This window comes from Abramis brama, assembly GCF_963993115.1.
Source record: "Abramis brama genome assembly, chromosome: 17".
Classification (NCBI taxonomy): domain Eukaryota; kingdom Metazoa; phylum Chordata; class Actinopteri; order Cypriniformes; family Leuciscidae; genus Abramis; species Abramis brama.
Window position 1 is genome coordinate 57501 of NC_139979.1, and position 22772 is coordinate 80272.

At 43.4% G+C, this 22772-nt stretch overlaps 2 protein-coding genes across 2 annotated transcripts in view; one reads left to right on the plus strand and one right to left on the minus strand.

The window, feature by feature from the left end:
- Nucleotides 1-15734, minus strand: part of spag1b (sperm associated antigen 1b) — a 34448-nt gene extending 18714 nt beyond the window's left edge. Inside the window, exons 1-7 of the mRNA XM_084089994.1 lie at nucleotides 15615-15734; nucleotides 14736-14861; nucleotides 12622-12739; nucleotides 12069-12228; nucleotides 11542-11655; nucleotides 9369-9442; nucleotides 5281-5375 (exon numbers count right to left, since the gene is read on the minus strand). Of these exons, the coding sequence (XP_083946120.1) occupies nucleotides 5281-5375; nucleotides 9369-9442; nucleotides 11542-11655; nucleotides 12069-12228; nucleotides 12622-12739; nucleotides 14736-14861; nucleotides 15615-15660 (733 nt within the window). The 5' untranslated portion in view covers nucleotides 15661-15734. The remainder of the gene's footprint in view (nucleotides 1-5280; nucleotides 5376-9368; nucleotides 9443-11541; nucleotides 11656-12068; nucleotides 12229-12621; nucleotides 12740-14735; nucleotides 14862-15614) is intronic.
- Nucleotides 15735-18807: 3073 nt separating this feature from the next.
- fbxo43 (F-box protein 43) lies at nucleotides 18808-22772 on the plus strand (the record flags this gene model as incomplete). Its single annotated transcript, XM_084089995.1, has 4 exons — nucleotides 18808-20067; nucleotides 20238-20346; nucleotides 21862-22017; nucleotides 22524-22772. Exons 1-4 carry the CDS (start codon nucleotides 18848-18850, stop codon nucleotides 22770-22772), a joined length of 1734 nt encoding a protein of 577 aa, XP_083946121.1. The 5' UTR covers nucleotides 18808-18847.

Below are 22772 nucleotides of genomic sequence, written 5' to 3' on the forward strand. Positions count from 1 at the left end.
TCTGATTCAAGATTCAAATAGCTTTATTGGCATGGTGAAAGAAATCTTTACATTGCCAAAGCATTCATAACACTATAAAATAAAAATAAATAATAATAAAAAGAAAATAGAAATTACATGAAAATAAACATAGCAATAAACATGTCTAATCTTATAATATTTATACAGTTGGTAGCTCTGTCCTGCTGGAGGCTCTTTTGTCGTGACAGGACCTCACGTACCGGGCAGACCTCTCTGTCGGTCTGTCTCTCTGTCTGTCTGTCTCACTGTCTGTCTGTCTCTCTGTCTGTCTGTCTCTCTGTCTGTCTGACTGACTCTGTCTGAATGACTCTTTGTCTGTCTGTCTGTCTGTCTGTCTCTCTCTCTGTCTGTCTGTCTGACTCTCTGTCTGTCTGTCTGGCTCACTCAAATTTTTTCAAATTCAATGAGCTTTATTGGCATGACTTGTACAGTATTGCCAAAGCATTGGCCATTACATAAATGGACATTACATACACAAATAATCAATAAATTCAATAAATCAATCAGTAAACAAATGTATGAATATATTTATATAAACAAGAAAAACAAAAAAAACACCTTTGTACATTAGTACCAACATTCAGACGAGATAAGGATGATTCTGACTTTGGTTTTGTCCACTGGCTGACTCTCGTAGTTTGTGGCAGGCTGTCACATATTTTGCTGCTGTTGTGATTGAGCTGGAGTCCTCACCCAAAATATGATTTAATTTTTCTGAATTTGGTAGTGCCATAAAATTTGGTTCTAGTTGTTGGAATCTAGTGAAATAGTCTGATCTAATGCTGTGATAGTGATCACAGTGTATCAGGAAGTGTTCTTCTGTCTCCACCTCTCCCTGAGAGCACAGTGAACACAGCCTCTGCTCTCTCGGCTGCCATCTCTGCCTGTGCCGGCCTCTCTCTACAGCCAGACTGTGGTCACTCAGCCTGTACTTGGTCAGGGTCTTTCTCATTTTATGCTCTTTCACACAGCTCAGGTATTCTGCTGGTGTATAGTCTCTTTTCAGGTGTAAATAGAGTTCCATCTTCTTTTGTGATTTAGTAGCATCTTTCCAATAGGTAATGTAATTTTGTTTTTGTAATTTAATAATTTGGTTGGGCCAGATAGTGCAGTGCTGGTCTGGCTGTAGTTTCAGCATGAGCTGTGAGAGTGCGCTCCGGTGCCGGTTCTGCTCCTGACACCGCAGGGCCTCAGCCTGGTATGAGCTCGGGTCACTGCGCTTCAGGTGCTGGTAGAACTTCACAGCTCTTTTTTGGATAGTGATCAGCAGGGGGTATTGTCCTAATTCAGCTCTGCACGAGTTGTTTGGTGTCGCTCTGTTTACTTTTAGGATGCTTTTACAAATTTGGGTATGCAGAGTTTCGATTTCCTCTTTTTCCCATTTTGAGAAATCTTGGGTTTTCAGAGGTCCCCATATCTCGCTGCCATACAGAGCAATGGGTTCAATTATTGCTTTTAGGATTTTTAGCCAGGTTTGAATTGGAATTTCATGCCGAATAGTGTTTTTAATCATGTAGAAGACTCTCATTGCTTTCGCTTTCAGTTCATTCACAGCCAGATTAAAGTTCCCTGTTGAACTCAGCCTTAGTCCCAGATATGTGTATTCGTGGGTGTGTTGGAGGACTTGGTTTCCTGCTTTGAAGACATATTTATTTTCCCTACACCTGGATCTATTTTGAAAAATCATTATTTTTGTTTTAGCTAAGTTAATTTTGAGAGCCCACGTTAGACTGAATGTCTCTACGACGTCGAGGAGCTGTTGTAGTCCCTCTTTTGTTTCTGACAGAATGACTAGATCATCTGCAAAGAGGAGACATCTGACCTCTGAGTCCGTCAGGGTTGGGCCGGGGGCAGTGGAGTTATTTAATGCTTTGGCTAATTCATTTATATAGATGTTAAATAGAGTGGGGCTCAATGGGCAACCTTGTCTGACTCCTTGATTTTGGGGGAAAAATTCTGTTCGACTATTCCCTATTTTTACAGCACATGTGTTGTTTTTATACATGGTGTTTATCAGATCAAATGTTTTCCCTCCAATCCCATTTTCCAGTAGTTTTAGGAAGAGTCCTTCGTGCCAGATCGAGTCGAAAGCCTTCTCAAAGTCAATAAAGCAAGCGAAGACTTTAGATTTATTCTGGTAAACATGTTTATCGATGATGGTGTGGAGGGTGTAGATGTGGTCAGATGTTCTGTGTTTGGGCAGAAAACCAATCTGACTTTTGTCCAGAATTTTGTGTGTTTTAAGAAAGTTCTGCAGTCTTACATTAATAATGGAACAGAATATTTTCCCCAGGTTGCTATTGACACATATGCCTCTGTAATTGTTTGGCTCATATTTGTCTCCTTGTTTAAAGATCGGTGTAATCAGGCCTTGGTTCCAGGAGTCGGGGAAATATCCTACACTCAAAACAATATTGAATAATTTGATTATTGCAGTTTTGAATTTGTTGTTGGTGTATTTGATCATTTCGTTTAATGTTCCATCAATGCCACATGCCTTGTTGGGTTTTAAAGCATGTAGTCTCTCTGTAAGCTCATCTACAGTGATTGGGAAATCTAGGGGGTTCTGGTTGTCTTTAATTTTTTCTTTCAGGATTTCTAATTTGGTTTTTAATTCATTTCGAGCAGGATTTGTTTCAGGTGTTTTGTACAGATTTTCAAAGTGTGTCCTCCATATGTCCCCGTTCTGAATGGCCAGTTCTTCCTGCTGTGGTCTATAGAGAGTGTTCCAGTTGTTCCAGAAGTTACTGGTATTTATGGACTCCTCCATTTCTTGAAATAATTGTTCTGTGTGTTTTTCCTTTTTTACTCTTAGAGTTTGTTTGTACAGTCTAAGAGCTTCATGATATTGATGGCGGAGTTCTTCATTGTCAGGATCTCTGTGTTTTTGATTTGACAGATTTCGTACAGTTGTTCGGATATGTTTGCACTCACTGTCAAACCACATTTCGCTGGTGTTTTTTGGTTTTCTTTTTGATGATTTCTTTTTCAAATTGCACATGGATGCTGTTTGGTGGAAAATGTTGGTAATGTCACTTAGTGCCAGATTTATGCCCAATTTATTTTGTGAATATGTGTTAGTTATAAATTTGTCTAATAATAATTTGATAGTTTGGCTTTCTATTGCATTTTGATAGTTTTCTGTGCTGTTTTTTGTCCACTTGTAGGGTTGTTGCAGCTTCAGTAAATGAGAGGGCTGTCTGCGTGATTCATTGGTATGAGTTCGTCTTAAATATAGCGTAATTTTACAGTGGTCTGACAGAGGTGTTTGAGGACTGACTGTGAATGCTCTGAGATGCACTGGGTCAATGTCTGTGATGAAATAATCGACAGTACTGTTGCCCAGGAAAGAATTAAAGGTATAACAACCAAAAGAGTCTCCCCGTATGCGACCGTTCACTATATACAGGCCCAGTGATCGACAGAGCTCAAGTAGACTTCGCCCACTTCTGTTTGTAAATTGGTCATAATTATTTCTGAGCTGGTATGAGGGCAGAGGGTGGCTGGTGTTTGTATACTTGTCTCCCTGTGTGCTGACAAAGTCTGGTTCATTTCCAGTTCTGGCGTTTAAATCGCCACACATTAACACATTCCCTTTGGTCTGGAAATGGCTAATCTCCTCTTGCAGGATGGAGAAGGTTTCTTCACTGTAATAGGGAGACTCGGCTGGGGGGAGGTATATAGCACACAAGAATATGTCCCGGTCTGTGGAGACGATGTCTTTTTGGATTTTTAACCAAATGTAAAATTTTCCGATTTGTATGGTTTTGATTGAGTCTATGAGATTTGCTCTATACCATATCAGCATCCCCCCTGACTCTCTGCCCTGAGTCACCCCTCTTAGTTTCGTTGATGGTAGAACTACTTCCCTAAATCCAGTCGGGCAACCAGTGGACAAATCCCTAACATTCCATGTTTCCTGCAGTATTATGATGTCAGAATCATGAATTTCCTTTTTAAAGTCTGAATGTTGGCTCTTAATACCAAAAACAGAGGACCTCAGTCCTTGAATATTCCAACATGTGACTTTTAGAGAATATGAGCTCATTAAATAATTACATTTGTTATTTCAAAACAAGACAGTCTGACACTCTCTGTCTGTCTGTCTGTCTGTCTGACTGACTCTGTCTGAATGACTCTTTGTCTGTCTGTCTGTCTCTCTCTCTGTCTGTCTGTCTGACTCTCTGTCTGTCTCTCTCTCTGTCTGTCTCTCTGTCTGACTCTCTGTCTGTCTGTCTGTCTCTCTGTCTGTCTGTCTGTCTGTCTGACTCTCTGTCTGACTGACTCTCTGTCTGACTGACTCTCTGTCTGTCTGTCTGTCTGACTCTCTGTCTGAATGACTCTTTGTCTGTCTGTCTGTCTGACTGTCTCTCTGTCTGTCTGTCTGTCTGTCTGTCTGGCTCACTCTCTGACTGACTCTCTGTCTGTCTGACTCTCTGTCTGTCTGTCTCTCTCTCTGTCTGTCTGACTCTCTGTCTGACCGACTCTCTGTCTGTCTGACTCTCTGACTCTCTGTCTGTCTGTCTCTCTTTCTGTCTGTCTGACTCTCTGTCTGACCGACTCTCTGTCTGTCTGACTCTCTGTCTGTCTGACTCTCTGTCTGTCTGTCTCTCTCTCTGTCTGTCTGTCTGTCTGTCTGTCTGACTCTCTGTCTGTCTGTCTCTCTCTCTGTCTGTCTGTCTGTCTGACTCTCTGTCTGTCTGACTGACTCTGTCTGTCTGACTCTCTGTCTGTCTGACTCTCTGTCTGACTGACTCTCTGTCTGACTGACTCTCTGTCTGTCTGACTCTCTGTCTGTCTGTCTCTCTTTCTGTCTGTCTGACTCTCTGTCTGACCGACTCTCTGTCTGTCTGACTCTCTGTCTGTCTGACTCTCTGTCTGTCTGTCTCTCTCTCTGTCTGTCTGTCTGTCTGTCTGACTCTCTGTCTGTCTGTCTGTCTGTCTGTCTGACTCTCTGTCTGACTCTCTGTCTGACTGACTCTGTCTGTCTGTCTCTCTGTCTGACTGACTCTCTGTCTGTCTGTCTGACTCTCTGTCTGTCTGTCTCTGTCTGTCTGACTCTCTGTCTGTCTGTCTCTGTCTGTCTGTCTGTCTGTCTGACTCTCTGTCTGTCTGTCTCTCTGTCTGTCTCTCTGTCTGTCTGACTCTCTGTCTGTCTGTCTCTGTCTGTCTCTCTGTCTGTCAGACTCTCTGTCTGTTATTGTTGTTGTAGCACAAGTGACACTCAGCAGCTTTAAGGTTTGTTGGATGACCTCTGACCTGTGCTGTGTGTCTGCTTGACTGTAGGCAGCTCTGGACGGATGGTGTTTGTGCGGCTCTCGTCTATCTTAGTGCACTCAGCCTCCACATCAAACCTGCAGCGACAGAACACACCCTTACACAACACATTATTACTATGCAACCGTCTACTACAGTATCGCATCAGGCAGTGCATTGTAGTCTCCCTGAGGAAAAATTTGATTCATTTATTGCTATAGAAGAGGAAGAATTCGTTAAACTCGTTAAATCATCTAAATCACCAACATGTATGTTAGACCCTATACCGACTAAGCTACTGAAAGAGATGCTTCCAGAGGTCACAGATCCTCTTCTTAATATCACTAATTCATCTTTGTCTCTAGGATACGTACCAACAACTTTTAAGCTGGCTATGATTAAACCGCTTGTTAAAAAAACCCCAACTTGATCGTACAGAATTAGTCAATTAGTCAATTACGATCTCGAATCTACCTTTTCTGTCAAAGATACTAGAAAAGGCAGTATCTTCACAACTATGTTCCTTTCTAGAAAGAAATGATATCTGAGGATTTCCAGTCAGGATTTAGACCGTACCATAGTACTGAGACTGCTCTCATTAGAGTCACAAATGATTTGCTCTTATCATCTGATCGTGGTTGTATCTCTTTATTAGTGTTACTCGATCTTAGTGCTGCATTTGATGACCACAACATTCTTTTAAATAGACTAGAAAACTATGTTGGCATTAGTGGAATTGCACTAGCATGGTTTAAATCAAACTTATCTGACCGTTATCAGTTTGTAGCAGTAAATGAAAGATGTCTTATCGATCACAAGTTCAGTATGGCGTACTACAAGGCTCAGTACTAGGACCGCTGCTGTTCACTCTGTACATGCTACCCTCACACACACACACACACACACACACACACACACACTCTGTACATGCTACCCTTGGGAGATATCATTAGGAAACATGGCATTAGTTTTCATCGACACGACAGCCATCGGCACTGATCCTCCGCAAACTCGTCTCCATACCGACGTTCAACCAGATAGAACTGGATAATATTCTGAATGTTCTGATCCAATCTGACCTCTGACCTGTAATGCCTGAATCATAATCACACACTGTTGGTTCGGGTTAGTTGGCTAGTCTGGTTTCTCCTCCATTCTGTCACTGATGGAGTTTTGGTTCCTTCACTGTCGCTTTTGTCTTTTGGCTGCTTAGTTGGGGACATTTAATATTCTACAATATTATTGATCTCCTGCACTATTATATGAGAACTGAACTGAGCTGGACGATGACATCACGGTTTTCTCCAGAGCCGCTATATATATAAATTAACTAAATTAATAACTTTTTTAACCCTAAAACAGGCCTTTAAAGGCTCTCAGAAAGTGAGGACCGGCCAAAATGTCCTCACTTTACTCTCTTTTACCCCTTTTCCACCAACAAGAACCAGGTGCTGGTTCGGAGCTAGAGCTAGTGCCGGTTCGGAGTTGGTTCGACTGACGAGCCTCCAAAGAACCGGTTTGCTTTTCCACAGGCTAAAAGAGCCAGCGCAGAGCCAGGTCTTACGTCACAGCTACGTCTCATCTTTCCCAGCAACGTTAGCGCGGCGGCGCCAAACACAAACACATCATCAACAATGGCGGATGTTGCTTTGCTATTGATGTTCATGGCTTTGCGGACCTACATCGGCATCCAAACATGGCGGATCCAACGTGTTCGCGCGGCTCGCCATTATTTGTACAGACGGAGATTACAAGCGAGAGTAACGGTATGTGCATAACATTTATTTTTAACAATAAGATGCCGACTTTAGCCTTAGATTTATATTTTAGCCTCAGCATGTTGCTAACCTCCTAGCATCGACTTTGCTGATAATCGATCACATTGTAGTTAAATAAATGTATTAAGCATTGGTTGAATAAGTATAACGACGCCGTTTTGTAAAAACTGTATGTAACGTTATGTTACAAGCAAAAACCACTACAACCACACATAATCTGCAGAAAAATGTGACCAGTGTCAGTGTTGTTTTATTATAGGCTTTATTATTATTATTATTATGTTTTTACTATTACTGCAGATGTAATGTGTAGCCTATTAAAAAAATGTCCAAATTTAGATTTATACATGGTTTTCACTGGACAAGAAGGCTATGAAAATAAGTTGTCTGAAAACACAATGAACCTAAAAAGACTGAATAAAACCATATAAATAAAGTAGCCCTGTCTTATAAGTAGTACTTATAGATGAATTAATAAATGCTTCACTGTTACAGCTCAACTGTTTTTATAGTATTTATACTGCACTGTATACTTTATAGAAAATATACATATTTCCCATAAATGAAACTTTTATATATATATATTTATTTATTTATCTTTACAGGCAATCTTGCAGCTGAAGGCAAGGCGGAGGTCACCAGTAATGTGGGCATACCCACGATCTGACCACTGGTGGGACACAATTGTTCCGGATTTCACCCCGTTACAATTCATGCAGAATTTCCGCGTATCCCCAGAATCGTTTGAGTACATCTGCAGTCAGGTCAAGCATGCCATGGGGAGAAGAAACACAAACTACCGTGTGTGTGTCTCAATCCGAAAGCGTGTGGCAATTGCCATTTGGAAACTCGCCACAGGTGTTGAATATAGGACGATCAGCCATCTTTTTGGAGTAGGCCTCAGCACTGTATTTAATTGTGTTCAGGAATTCTGCAACACAGTCATCACAATACTCCTTCCCATCCACATAAGATTTCCTGATGCTGAAAAGTTGCTAGAAATGGCCACTTTCTTTAATAATCGTTGGAGAGTTCCACAGTGTGTGGGTGCAATTGATGGCAGCCACATTCCAATAATTGCACCAGAGGATTATCCACAAGACTATTTTAATCGTAAAGGCTGGCATTCTATCGTTCTGCAAGCAGTTGTGGATGGCAAAGGTCTTTTCTGGGATGTTTGTGTTGGCTATCCAGGGAGTGTGCATGATGCCAGAGTGCTACGACAGTCACATTTGTGGGAGGCCCTAAATGATGGGGAATTACTAGGGCAAAACAAAGTGACCATCTCTGGCTGTGATGTTGGACATTACCTGATCAGTGATCCGGCATACCCCATGCAGAATTGGCTCATGAAGCCCTTTTCCGACACTGGCAGACTGACCCCTGAACAGCACACATACAATTACAGGCTGAGCAGTGCACGATCGGTTGTGGAGATGTCTTTTGGGAGATTAAAAGGACGATGGAGGTGCCTCCTAAAAAGAAACGACTGCAAGCTGGAGCTGAGCAAGAAGATTGCACTGACCTGCTGTGACTCTAAACATTGAACCTCCTGTTCAGAGATTACCTGAGCGTGCAAACACAGAAGGGGCTGACATCAGAGCTGCATTAATGATGTATTTTAACAGAGGGAACGAGTGATTCTTTGAATACACCAATGCCATGCGACCATTTCCGCTTCGACCGAGGTCCTTTTTCTGGTCCCTGTAGTCCTTTTTTAGTTTTTTTAGTTTGTTGCTTATCTGTTCGAGGCTCCGGTCGAACCCCGCTTCAGCCATTTCTCTTTGTATTTTCTGCAAAACCGGTTTCGTCCGCAAAGCCCCGTCTAACTTACTCTGGACTTCTGAAGAGGACCAAAGTGCAAGAAAGCAGCTTGTTTCGTCGTCTGACCACTGCTGTTTTTGTTTAATCGCGTCCATCGTGTTTAGCTGCTGTTAGCTCGATTAGCTGCTATTTGAAAATGGCGGTCACAAGTTTCTCTTCAGTCTTGTTGGCCACGGTAACCCCGCCCCCAGCCTCTGACGCAAGCGGTTCTTTCTTGGCTCCGTTCTAGACCCTGCAATGATTTGGTGCTACTTAAGAACCAGTTTTACTGGTTCGGAGCTGGTGCTTTGGCGGTGGAAAAACAAAGAACCGATTTGAAACTAGGCTCTGGCTCCGAACCAGCACCAGCTCTGCCTTGGTGGAAAAGGGGTATTTGTCCTCACTCCAATGGTCTAAAACTCAAACTGGTCCTCACAAAGATAGTTGTACAAGTACACACACACACACACACACAGTTCCACACACACACACACACAGTTCCACACTAACCTGTCCCAGTCACTGTATGGACGTGGTACGCGGGACGATTTCACGGTCTTCACTGTCTGTCCGCTGACGCTTCTCTACGGGAATGTTAGAGCAGGTGGGAAAATTAGGTGGGAAAGTTAGATGGGAAACTTGGATGGGAAAGTTGGATGGGAAAGTTAGATGGGAATGTTAGGTGGGAAAGTTAGGTGGGAAAGTTAGATGGGAAAGTTGGATGGGAAAGTTAGATGGGAATGTTAGATGGGAATGTTAGATGGGAAAGTTAGATGGGAATGTTAGATGGGAATGTTAGGTGGGAAAGTTGGATGGGAAAGTTGGATGGGAATGTTAGGTGGGAAAGTTAGATGGGAAAGTTAGGTGGGAAAGTTAGATGGGAAAGTTAGATGGGAAAGTTGGATGGAAAAGTTAGATGGGAATGTTAGGTGGGAATGTTAGATGGAAATTTAAATGGGAATGTTAGATGGGAAAGTTGGATGGGAAAGATAGATGGGAATGTTAGGTGGGAATGTTAGGTGGGAAAGTTAGATGGAAAGTTAGATGGGAAAGTTAGATGGGAAAGTTAGATGGGAATGTTAGATGGGAATTTTAGATGGGAATTTTAGATGGAAATGTTAGATGGGAAAGTTAGGTGGGAAAGTTAGATGGGAAAGTTAGATGGGAAAGTTGGATGGAAAAGTTAGATGGGAAAGTTAGATGGGAAAGTTAGGTGGGAAAGTTGGATGGGAAAGTTGGATGGGAAAGTTAGATGGGAAAGTTGGATGGGAAAGTTGGATGGGAAAGTTAGATGGGAAAGTTAGATGGGAAAGTTGGATGGGAAAGTTAGATGGGAATGTTAGGTGGGAATGTTAGATGGAAATTTAAATGGGAATGTTAGATGGGAAAGTTAGATGGGAAAGTTGGATGGGAAAGTTAGATGGAAAGTTAGATGGGAAAGTTAGATGGGAATTTTAGATGGGAATGTTAGATGGGAAAGTTAGATGGGAAAGTTAGATGGGAATGTTAGATGGAAATGTTAGATGGAAATGTTAGATGGGAAAGTTAGATAGGAAAGTTAGATGGGAATGTTAGATGGGAATTTTAGATGGGAATGTTAGATGGGAAAGTTAGATGGGAATGTTAGATGGGAATTTTAGATGGGAATGTTAGATGGGAAAGTTAGGTGGGAAAGTTGGATGGGAAAGTTGGATGGGAAAGTTAGATGGGAAAGTTAGATGGGAAAGTTGGATGGGAAAGTTAGATGGGAATGTTAGGTGGGAATGTTAGATGGAAATTTAAATGGGAATGTTAGATGGGAAAGTTAGATGGGAAAGTTGGATGGGAAAGTTAGATGGAAAGTTAGATGGGAAAGTTAGATGGGAATTTTAGATGGGAATGTTAGATGGGAAAGTTAGATGGGAATGTTAGATGGAAATGTTAGATGGAAATGTTAGATGGGAAAGTTAGATAGGAAAGTTAGATGGGAATGTTAGATGGGAATTTTAGATGGGAATGTTAGATGGGAAAGTTAGATGGGAATGTTGGATGGAAAAGTTAGATGGGAAAGTTAGATGGGAAAGTTGGATGGGAAAGTTGGATGGGAAAGTTAGATGGGAATGTTAGATGGGAAAGTTAGATGGAAAGTTAGATGGGAAAGTTGGATGGGAAAGTTAGATGGGAATGTTAGGTGGGAATGTTAGATGGAAATTTAAATGGGAATGTTAGATGGGAAAGTTGGATGGGAATGTTAGGTGGGGATGTTAGGTGGGAAAGTTAGATGGAAAGTTAGATGAGAAAGTTAGATGGGAAAGTTAGATGGGAAAGTTAGATGGGAATGTTAGATTGGAATTTTAGATGGGAATTTTAGATGGGAATGTTAGATGGGAAAGTTAGATAGGAAAGTTAGATGGGAATGTTAGATGGGAATTTTAGATGGGAATGTTAGATGGGAAAGTTAGATGGGAAAGTTAGATGGGAATGTTAGATGGGAATTTTAGATGGGAATGTTAGATGGGAATGTTAGGTGGGAATGTTAGATGGGAAAGTTAGATAGGAAAGTTAGATGGGAATGTTAGATGGGAATTTTAGATGGGAATGTTAGATGGGAATGTTAGGTGGGAATGTTAGGTGGGAAAGTTAGATGGGAAAGTTAGATAGGAAAGGGTTCATGATTGAGTCTGAGAGCTGCAGATCTAAGAACCTTAACCTGAAGAGGCCCGTCTGAGGAACGAACTGGCGGAAGGTTTTCAGCGTCACGGAATATGGGGCTTCGCTTCAGCGCCGCTTCATCTGATCTGATGCTTCTTTCCCACATCTGTGAAATACATGACAAAATTCAGATCAGTGTGAGAATTTATTAAAAATCATAATTATGAATGTAATGGACCTTCTTTAAAGGATGTTGTGATAGCACAAAATTTTCTTTAAAATATATATTTTTTAATTAAAAATTATTTGTTTAGATTTTCCTTTTCAGTTAAATATTCTTGTTTAAATCATACTTAAAAAGTGAAGCAAAGATCAAGGATGTTCTACAGTGTGTGCTAAAGCATCAAACGTCAAAATTACTAAATGAAATGAGTTCATTACACTCAAATATGGTTCATTGTTCATTGTACTTAACAGATAAAAACTCAATAACTGATTATATGAATCAGAACTAACTGAATATAGAGTTGATCTGTGAGGGTTTAATGTTCTGTTATTTTGGGGTTTTGTGGGTTTAACCTGCAGGTCTTCAGAGATGTTCCTCCATTCCTCTGTGGAGAAACAGGCAGCGGTTGCGGCGCGATTCTCCTTCCTCAGGACTCGAGACTTTGGGTCCAGTTTCTCTATGTGTCTCTCACAGAACTCAATCAGATGAGGGTAAAAACCCTCCAGTCCAGACCTGAGGAACACCAGCACCACATGTGAGTGCACACAGACAAACAGACAGAAAGGAAGACAGAAAGATAAACAGACAGACAGACAGACAGAAAGGCAGACAGACAGACAGACAGAAAGGAAGACAGAAAGACATGAACAGACAGACAGAAAGGCAGGCAGGCAGGCAGGCAGACAGACAGACAGACAGACAGACAGAAAGGAAGACAGAAAGACAAACAGACAGACAGACAGACAGAAAGGCAGACAGACAGGCAGACAGACAGACAGACAGAAAGGCAGGCAGACAGACAGACAGAAAGGAAGACAGAAAGACAAACAGACAGACAGAAAGGCAGACAGACAGAAAGGCAGACAGACAGAAAGGCAGGCAGACAGACAGACAGAAGGGTCTCACTGCAGAACTCTCAGGATCTTCTCCAGATATTTGAGGTCTGAGCAGCTCTGGATGAAGCTGTAATCCAGATGATCCACAGGAACCGACACGCAGCTGGAGCCTGGAGCACTCATGACACCTGCAGCACACGCACGCACACGCACGCACGCACACACACACACACACACGCACACACACAAACACACGCACGCACACGCACGCGCACACAAACACACACACGCACCCTGAACTTCCAGTGCAAATTAATTATATTTGCTGATTATAATGAGAATGAGGAGATGTCGTCACGACACAGCGCCCCGCCCTCAGAGACCGCGTCATCCTCCCCTTTCCGCCATTTTGGGAGGATACCCGCCAGCGCCGTTCATTGTTTGTATAGATGGGTTTCCGTTTCTCGAATTACCCATTATCCTCTGCGGCGCGCCGCCATGTTGTGTGTCAAAGCTGTCAGTAAGCCACTGGGAGACACGGCTCATTCACTGTGCTGCATTAATAGAAAGCCAGTTAATATAAAGTATTTTTGACTCTTTTGTGTGAGATAACGATGACAAATTCCTCCAAACCTGGCGACAAGGTTAAGGTTATTTACAGGGACACATTAGACGATGTTTGCAAGGCAAGATATGATGTGAAATTGAGTGGTCGCATTTGTGCGAGTGCATGGTCATACACTACACTTAAATTCACGCATGAATTCTCCTGCACTGAACTTGTTTTAGCGCCCGCCAAAGTGAATTTTTGTCCCGCCAAAGTCTTATTTGATCGGTGAGTAATGTAGATGAACTGGGTGCATGTTTAACTGAAAGAACGAGCAGATAGAGAGAGAGCCGGTCGCGCGCGCGCACTCTCTCTCTCTCTCTTCGGAGCCAGGCGAACATGTAAACAAGACTTCACCGTCTCCAAACTAAGCGCTGTCTTGCTCTCTCTCACTCGTGGAAATGTTAGTCTGGAGCCCTGCATTGACGGTTCACATCGCTGTAGCCAGGCGGCTGATATCTGCACAGCCCTTATTATATGGTACATTTAGACTCAGTGTCAAGACAACACCATCTGGGTAAAAAAACAACAACAACACAACGCTCCGAACTAATTTAGTGTAACTTAGGAGAGAGATGGAGAGCAGAGGCACGGAGCGATGTGCTCCAGGTGTAACGTTAGCCTCTGCCTCTGGCTCGACCAGCTGATGTGGCCACAGAGAAAGTGATGAAGGTGGACAATCGTCAGAGTGTGCTTCTGCCCAGCCAACACCTCTCAAGGGCTGTGTCGATAGTAGCCGCCTGGGTACAGCGATTTGACAGCCGATGAGAGCTAGCGCATCTTGGAAATGATTAGATAAAGTGTCACATCTCCAGAGCACAAAACCTCTAAATGTTCACAAGAGCAGCACTGAATATTAACTCCAGCCAAACGGAGAATAATCGTATGATTTTTATGTTCAGAATAATGCCGATTCAGGATATTATCATGCTCCGTAACACAAACGCTTGACCCACTTGACACACAAGATGGCGCCGTAAGGAGTTGCGGGAGAAATGTGACGTCATCGGAAATCTATCTATTGGTAGTAGAGGAGGTTGTCGCACTATTTTAGAATGCCTGGAAAACACTGATGTGTAAAAAAACTGCTCCAGTGTCTCACACGATTGTCGTGGAAACCGTAGCAACCATGTGTTACAGTTTTTTCGTATTTTAAATTTTAAAAGTAAAAAAAAATAAAAATAATGTTTGGCATTGGTAGTAAGTTTCTCCCTGTAAGGACCCTTTTCTTTTGCCGCATTCATCTCCATTTCTTCTTAATTTTCTCGTAATTTCTATTATAATTCCTCGAGCCGTCTTTCCTGCTCCGTCTCTGTATTGCTCTTGCACTGTTGCCCCTGGCAACCGATAGCGTATCCTCCCAAAATGGTGGACGGGCTCAATTCGTCACGTGACCGCAAGCTACCTATGAGTATGTCCTCATTCTCAATACTCAAACACAAAGCCAAAACATGTAGTTTGTGAATGGCCACAGAGAGCTGGTCATATTTAACTTACATTTCATTCCCTAAACTACAGACACACACAGATAAATATCTCTGATAATGATTAATTTAGTTTGAGGCTCTTAAACTCACCAAACCGCGATAAAGACACCGGAGAGTTTTCCTGCAGTTTCTCTTGTTTGATTCCAGCACGAGCTCGACCAGCCGCGTCAGGTTCCCATGGCAACGCCAACAGAGAGTGGGCGTGGCTCAGCTGTGCTGCAGGCGTGACGTCAAAACACAAAAGACTGAAGAACGAGAACTGTACCGATAATAATTATAATAACCATAACTATATCAGCGTTCACACCAGCGGATGATATCGCTCTGTTTATTATAAGCGCTGCAGTCAGTAGAGTTTACAGTCACTAGAACTCATTTCTCTACGCTCAGTTTCTCTCTTCTCACAATGATCAACATCAGAGATCAGCTGAGCATCAAAACACACGCAGTAACCCTTAAACTAACCCTAACCCTACCACCAATCACTGTGTAAAGTTCCTGTTCTTAGTGTTTTATGAGTAATAGTGTGTTTGGATTTTAATTTAATATAGTGCAATAAAGGCTGTAATATTTATCGTAGTCTATATTCGAATCAAATTCTGTTAATAAATCCAGATGTTCATGCTTAATCTCAAAGAACTTATAAGGATTTCATTCATGTTAGATTTTTCTCTACATTAAGTATGACAGGTGTGATATATGAGCTCATCTAACGTTATAATGAAGTTAGACAGTTTCCCAGGAGGTACAAATAACTTACATACAAAAATAAGTTATCAATGAAATAAATTTAATAAGCTCATTCTAACTAGTGGCATATCCATAAATCATTATCATGGTTTCTATGGCTAGATCTGCAGTTCCTAAACGGAATTAAGTTTACTATAACTAGACTAAAAACAGTTAAAGTTAGCAGCATAGGTCCCACTTCAAAACACACAATATTTCTACACTTCTGTGAATAATTACCTGTCAGGGTCTTTGGGAAAACGATGAAAGGCAAGATTTGTTTCATTCACTTGATAGTTTTTGCAGTGGATTGCCGAACATTGCGTTCTTTTATTCCTCTTTGTCTTCTCTTTCTCTTTCGTTGTCCTTCTGTCTGTTCCTGAGTTGGCATTCTCACGCGCTACCGGAGCGCCACCTACTGGCTGTTTCGCTAACTCTAACTCTTCGTTAATATGTACTGCATAAATCCATATAGAAATTTATTTAATGTTAGTTCGGTTACACAGCCATTATGGCTTATCCTGGCCGAAAACACCATAAAAACTACAGATAACTTTCTAATTATAAATTAATGTTCATACATAGTATTAAAAAAAACTATTGATGTGCGACTGATACGCTGCAGATCGTGTGATTTCGATGTTTTGGCGCCCTCTGTCGGCAGGGAAGAGTAAGATGGCTTCACCACATCCAGATCCAGCCTTATATTGATCAGTTTTGAAACCTTTCAAGTGTTCTGGAAGAATTAATAAGGTGTTTTGGTAGTCATAGTGCATTTTGATTGTGAAATTAACTGCTGTGAAGCTGAAATTTGGTTATAAGAAGTGAAGAGTTTTTAAAAAAATGACCCAAATATTGAGAAATGTGTCCTCGCAATTGTGCAAAACTGTAAATGCTCGAGCTCTATAAAGCAGGATGGATTCTGATTGGCTGTTGTAAAAAAAAAAAATCCTTCTGAAAGTAATTCCAGCAATATCATACCTCTGAGCTGTTATTGTTATAGTTGTGCGGTGAACTCACTATTCTTTTATATTTAGAACAGTTTTTAGAATATATCTTTTTTCTTTTCGTAGTTATTGTCCTTGGTGTGAATGGGCCTTCGCTACCGGTTCCCTCGAGATTCTCCTGTGGGTTCTTATAATGTGTTTTTTTCAATTTATGAGTTAATGTGGTAAACATATTGACAATACTTGGACCTTTTGTTCTACCTTGTAAACTGCACATTTACCTAAAACCTTCTGGTGTTTCTTTCAGGAAAAGCGAATCTGATTTGTGGCAGAGAAACAACAACTGACTGCCGTTTGCTTCACATTTGTTGAGTTCTACTTGCACATTGCCAAACAGCGGCCTCTCGCACCTTATTGCTTAAATATGATCAGAATACTTATTTATTTAGGTATTTAAAGCAAAACTGAGGCAAGAGAACTACTGTATTCATTCTGAAAACACATGGATGTAAATGCAGTTATTGTACTCCACTTGTGGTTTTCTACATGCTAAAGCGATGCACTCTCGCTATGGTAAAATGTTTCAGCAAGACTGACCAGGGAAGACAGAAATACTGGCTATATAAGGGGATTTTATGGTATTTTTAATGGGTTTTTATTTGGCCACATAGTATGCATATTATAGTCTATCAACTTTTCTTTTGTAATATTTTTTCTAATTATTTCTGGAAGTTTCTTTATTCAAAATGGCAGTGGTCGAAATGATCAAATTACAAAATTATTTCCTTAGAAAAAAAACCCCGAGTACTTATGTTTATTTGTAAAATTTTCGAAATACATGATATATCAGTAATAAATCTAACCCTTTTGTATAAAATATTTTATGTTCGATTGTTGAAATGATTCCGAAGAGTCTCTTTAAATCCGCGTCCAATCAGTGAAATGCGTACGAAATTTGAAAGGTGGAGCCTCATTGACCCGCTGCTCACCGTCTCTCTCTCTCTCTCTGAGCAGCAGTGGCATGAAACTCTGACCCGACACGCGTAAGTAACGCAATATTTTATTCACAGGGTGTAATAATGATTTAAGTTTGTCAATCTGAAAAATGTTCCTCGTTAAATGTGTCACAGCCCTTAATGTGTGTCTCTCTCTCTCTCTGTGTGTGTGTGTGTGTGTCTCATAAACGCGCGTGATAAGCCACAGCTGACTGCCGGTGTGTGTCGTTTGTTTTTCTCTTATCTTGTTCCGGCATCTTCCAGTCAGCGGCGGCGAGGCGTAAAGCGCATGTTTCTTCACAAAAATTGTTTGAAACGAATCGTGGTTCTTATAAATGCCTTAAAGTAGTGTGTGTGTGTGTGTGTGTGTGTGTGTGTGTGTGTGTGTTTGTGCTGTCGTGCACGCGCAGTTCAAGCGGCGCGAAGTTTGAACGTGCAGGAGGGAAACCGCTTAGCGCGTCACCATAGCAACCATAACCGACTCCTGTTGCCAGAACCGAATGTAATAAATGTCTCATAAATACACACAGTCTGAATCGTGGAAGACTTCAAAAATTGAACGCCGAATTTCTCCAGGCTTTTCTGATAATTCTGACTGAAACTTTCTATACTGGTATCTTCAAAACACTGTTTATTATCCTTGCATTTGTAATCATTACTAGTACACGTTTATTGTGTCTGAATACATGCCATTAATTACCAACCTAACATGTCTTATTTTATAGCTGTAAATCATTGCCATATGGACATTACTTTGAACTAATTTCTGACTAATAACAGAATTGTATATAAAAGATTGTTTCTGCCACGTAATAGAAATATAAAAAGGTAACTGTGGCTTTATATCACAACTTTGACACGTTAGCTCTTGCCGAAGCTCGTAACGCATGATGATGATGATGATGATGAAGCTCATTGTGCTTGAGCTTCCGTTTATCACAACTAATGTGTGCGTTGTTGAATGTTTATGTGAAATAAAGCCTAAATTTAATCTGTTCAAGATATAAAGCGACCGTATCTCTTCAGAAATGTTGGGCTAAACCGCTCGATTCATATGGATTCGTTTTACAGTCTCTTTATGAACTTTTTGAAGCGTCAAAGTGGTAAAATGAAAAAGCTGTCTTGACAGCATAGCTGTCATTCAGATTTAATTCAAAATAACTTCATTTGTGCTTTAGTTAGGGTGAACTAGGCCTAACCCTTTAAAGTCGGCATGTAACATGAAAGTGTCTGTGGGGAATTGATTGGATGGTTGTGGTTTGCTATTGGTGGATCTCATGTGAGTGACAGGTTGCCCCGCCCTCGTCACAGAGAAGAGAAGAGATGCTGCAAGATTTAGTTATTCTTCTGATTCAAGATTACCAGGAACATTGATTTATCACAATAATCACTGATAAATAATTTAGAATTAATATCTCCTGTAAATAAATAGTTGTAAAATGATGTATGGCATGCACAGATTAACTTCTACTTTCCTGTGTTGTTTGACAGCACTGTTGGGTCCAGCGAGCGTTAGTTGAAGCTGAAGATAATGGAGGGCGCGCAGGTTCCCGGCAGCGGCCGATTGGACCGGGTCTTTACACCCAGGAGAGAGCGCCATCCCAACGGCACCAAGGCCACGGTTCTCCTGCACAGAAGAGACCAGGCCCGGTCCAGGGACTCGATCACAGAACCGGCCGCTCCGCTAGCCTGGTGCGAGACGCCGAAGCTGACCCGGAAGGACGCGTCGCTCCGCAGGCGCTTGCTCGTGTCCCGCTCCTCATCCGACGGGAGTAAGACTGGCTTCACCACACCGGATCACCTGACCCGCGAGACCTTCGACTCCCCGGACATCAGCCCGACTGGGCCTCTGTCTTACAGCACTTTAAAAGCTGACGACTTTGTGTTCTCGTGTCGGAAGCGGCGTCTTCTGTTCTCTCAGGCCGTCACGTCCACGCTGGAGTCGGGCAGGAGCGGCGTAACCCTAACCCACACGAGCCTCACCGAACCGGACCCGGACGAGAGCATCATAGCCGGTCCTCCCAGCTCGCTCCACACACACGACCTGGCGGAGGAGAACTTCCCACACACACACAACCTGCCAGAGGAGAACTTCCCACACACACACGACCTGCCGGAGGAGAACTTCCCACACACACACGACCTGATGAAGGAGAACTTCCCACACACACACGACCTGACGGAGGAGAACTTCCGGTCCCCGGTGCGCGCAGGGAAGCAGGTTCTGGACACGCCCTCAGACACGCCCCTGGAGGACAGCGGCTTCAGCTCTCTGGGTCTGGATAAATCCCACGACTCCTCTGTGGACCATGACGGCTCGTTCCAGGAGCTGGTTCTGCCGGGCTCGAGCGGGCGGGAGAAGAGGCGCTCGCGGCTGGAGAGGCAGCGGAGACTGTCCACGCTCCGGGAGGGAGGTTCTCAGTCCGAGGACGGGCCCAGAGACCCGCGGGCCGACCCGCACAAGGACGAGGTGTTTCTGGACGGGACGCCGCTGAGCGCCGCTACGCTGCAGATGCAGGATCTGTCGCTGACGCCGGCGCTACAGGCCGTGTTCTCCATCAGCCGCCGCGGGTCGAGCCTGGAGGAACTGCTGCGGGACCAGCCCGTCAGAACCAGCCTGCCGCTCTCGGGGCTCATAGGCCGCAAGATGGGTCTCGATAAGGTGGACGTGATCTCAGAACTGAGGATGAGGAACCTGAGACACGTGCTAGCGGTGATCCTGAGTCTTCTGTCTGCAGCCGACATCTACAGGTCAGTGATGCAGATATTCCTCATCGTTCTGTTAGCGGAGCGGTTAGCCTAACCCTGTTAGCGGAGCGGTTAGCCTAACCCTGTTAGCAGAGCGGTTAGCCTAACCCTGTTAGCGGAGCGGTTAGCCTAACCCTGTTAGCGGAGCGGTTAATAACATGCGATCGCTGCAGGTTTGGGCAGGTGTGTGAGGACTGGAGCGACGTCATCACTGAAGACCGGAGAGCCACTCACAGGAGGAGGTGCTACATCCGAGAGCTCAAGATCTCCCTAACACTGGAGGTGAAGCTCTAGATAAAACAGTCCAGTCACATGACCTCATGTTGAATGTCCAGTTATCATAAACGCGGTAATTTTGCATTTAGTCTGCGCATGTTTTCACACACACTGATCACTCCCAAACATCAGCTTATTGAATGATTCAGTGACATCCAAAGCTAAGCATTGGTGCATTTTTTTTTATTTATTTTTTTTATGAGATGTGATGTTAAATAATTATTATCTTCGGCTACAACTGCAAGCGATCAGAACACATTTTTATCATTTCTTCAGTCTGAGAGTCGGAGTTTGCCATTATATTTCCTGCCTCCAAACACTCGCTCTTAAATTCGTAGTAAAGATGCTTTTCTCACTCACACTCACTCACGCTCTCACTCTCACTCTCTCACTCACGCTCACTCTCTCACTCACGCTCACTCTCTCACTCACGCTCACTCTCTCACTCACTCTCTCTCTCACACTCTCTCTCGCACACACACTCACACTCTCACTCACACTCTCTCTCACTCACGCTCACTCTCTCACTCACTCACGCTCTCACTCTCACACACACACTCTCACTCACTCACTTCTCTCACACACACTCACTCTCTCACTCACTCTCACACACTCTCACACTCACTCACTTCTCTCTCTCTCTCACACACACTCTCTCACACTCACTCACTTCTCTCTCACACACACTCTCACACTCACTCACTCACTCTCACACTCACACACACACTCACTCACACTCTCTCACACTCACTCTCACTTGCACTCTCTCACACTCACTCTCACACTCGCACTCACTCACTCGCACTCACTCACTCGCACTCACTCACTCACTCATGCTCTCACTCACACTCTCACACTCACTCTTTCATTCACTCACTCACACTCTCACTCACTCTCACACTCACTCTCTCTCACTCTCTCTCACACTCACTCACGCTCTCTCTCACACACACACACACACACTCACACTCACTCACGCTCTCTCTCACACACACACACACACACTCACACTCACTCTCTCTCACACTCTCTCACACTCACACTCACACTCTCTCATTCACTCACTCACACTCTCACTCACGCTCTCACTCTCTTACACACACACTCACACTCACTCACTTCTCTCTCACTCACTCTCACACACACTCTCTCACACTCACACTCACACTCTCTCATTCACTCACTCACACTCTCACTCACGCTCTCACTCTCTTACACACACACTCACACTCACTCACTTCTCTCTCACTCACTCTCACACACACTCTCTCACACTCACTCACACACACACTGTCTTACAGACGATCTCTCACACACACTCTCACTCACTCACACACACACTCTTACACACTCACTCACACACACTCTCTCTCTCTCTCACACACACTCTCTCACTCATATAAATCCAGATAAATATAGGAGGTTCTTCTTCTGTCAGTCTCAGTACAGTGAAGGATGTAGTGTTGAGTTTCCCTCTGACTGTGTGTGTGTGTGTGTGTGTGTGTGTGTGTGTGTGTGTAGGGTGGGAAGCCGGCTCATGTTCCGGATGCGGACACCAGGGTGGCGCTGGTGTGCAGGTCGGTTCTGGGCAGCGTACAGGCTCAGGCCCGAACACCCCTCGCCCCCCCGCCCGTCACCCCGACCCACGCCAGCTCCAGACGCAGACAGTTCCTGCAGGTGCGCAGCTCACCTGTGCTGATCGTGTTCATTCACCTGTGCTGATCATGCCAGATCTCTTCACCTGTGTGTCCCAGATAGGGATGGGTACTGAAACCCGGTATCAACGGGTCCCGGGGCTGAATTTTGAAAGACAGCTGTATCGATAAGATCGGACGTTAACGGTTCTGCTGTCGGTACTGGAGAAATTAGGAAAATAGATCTATTTATTATTTCTATAAAAACTTTATTTTAATTATTAAAAAAATAAATAATTATATATATATATATATATATATATATATATATATATATATATATATATATATAAGAATACCGTTAAAACCTTAACGATTCCCATCCCTAGTCCCAGAAGGGATTATGTTCCCAACCATCTAGGGTTAGGGTTATTTATCATCCAGCATCGGGTCTGTTAAACTGCATAACGCACTGGAAGAGTGTTTATTTCCCAACGCTGAGAGAACCTGTCGGCTGGTACTGACCGCTCTCTCTGTGTGGACCCTCAGGTGGCAGAAACCCTGTTCAGTGACGAGCACCTGAAGCCGTGTCCTCGCTGTGAGCACCCGGCCCGCTGTCACGCGCTGCGCGCCGAGGGTGTGTGTAGCTGGAGCGACTGCCGCTTCCGCTTCTGCACCTCGTGCTCGAGCTCCTTCCACGGGGCCAGAGACTGCGCGCACCTGTCGGCCAAACGCCGGAGCCGGAGAGACGTGCTGCCGGGCAGCGCTCAGAGCAAACGCAACGTCAGGCGGCTCTGA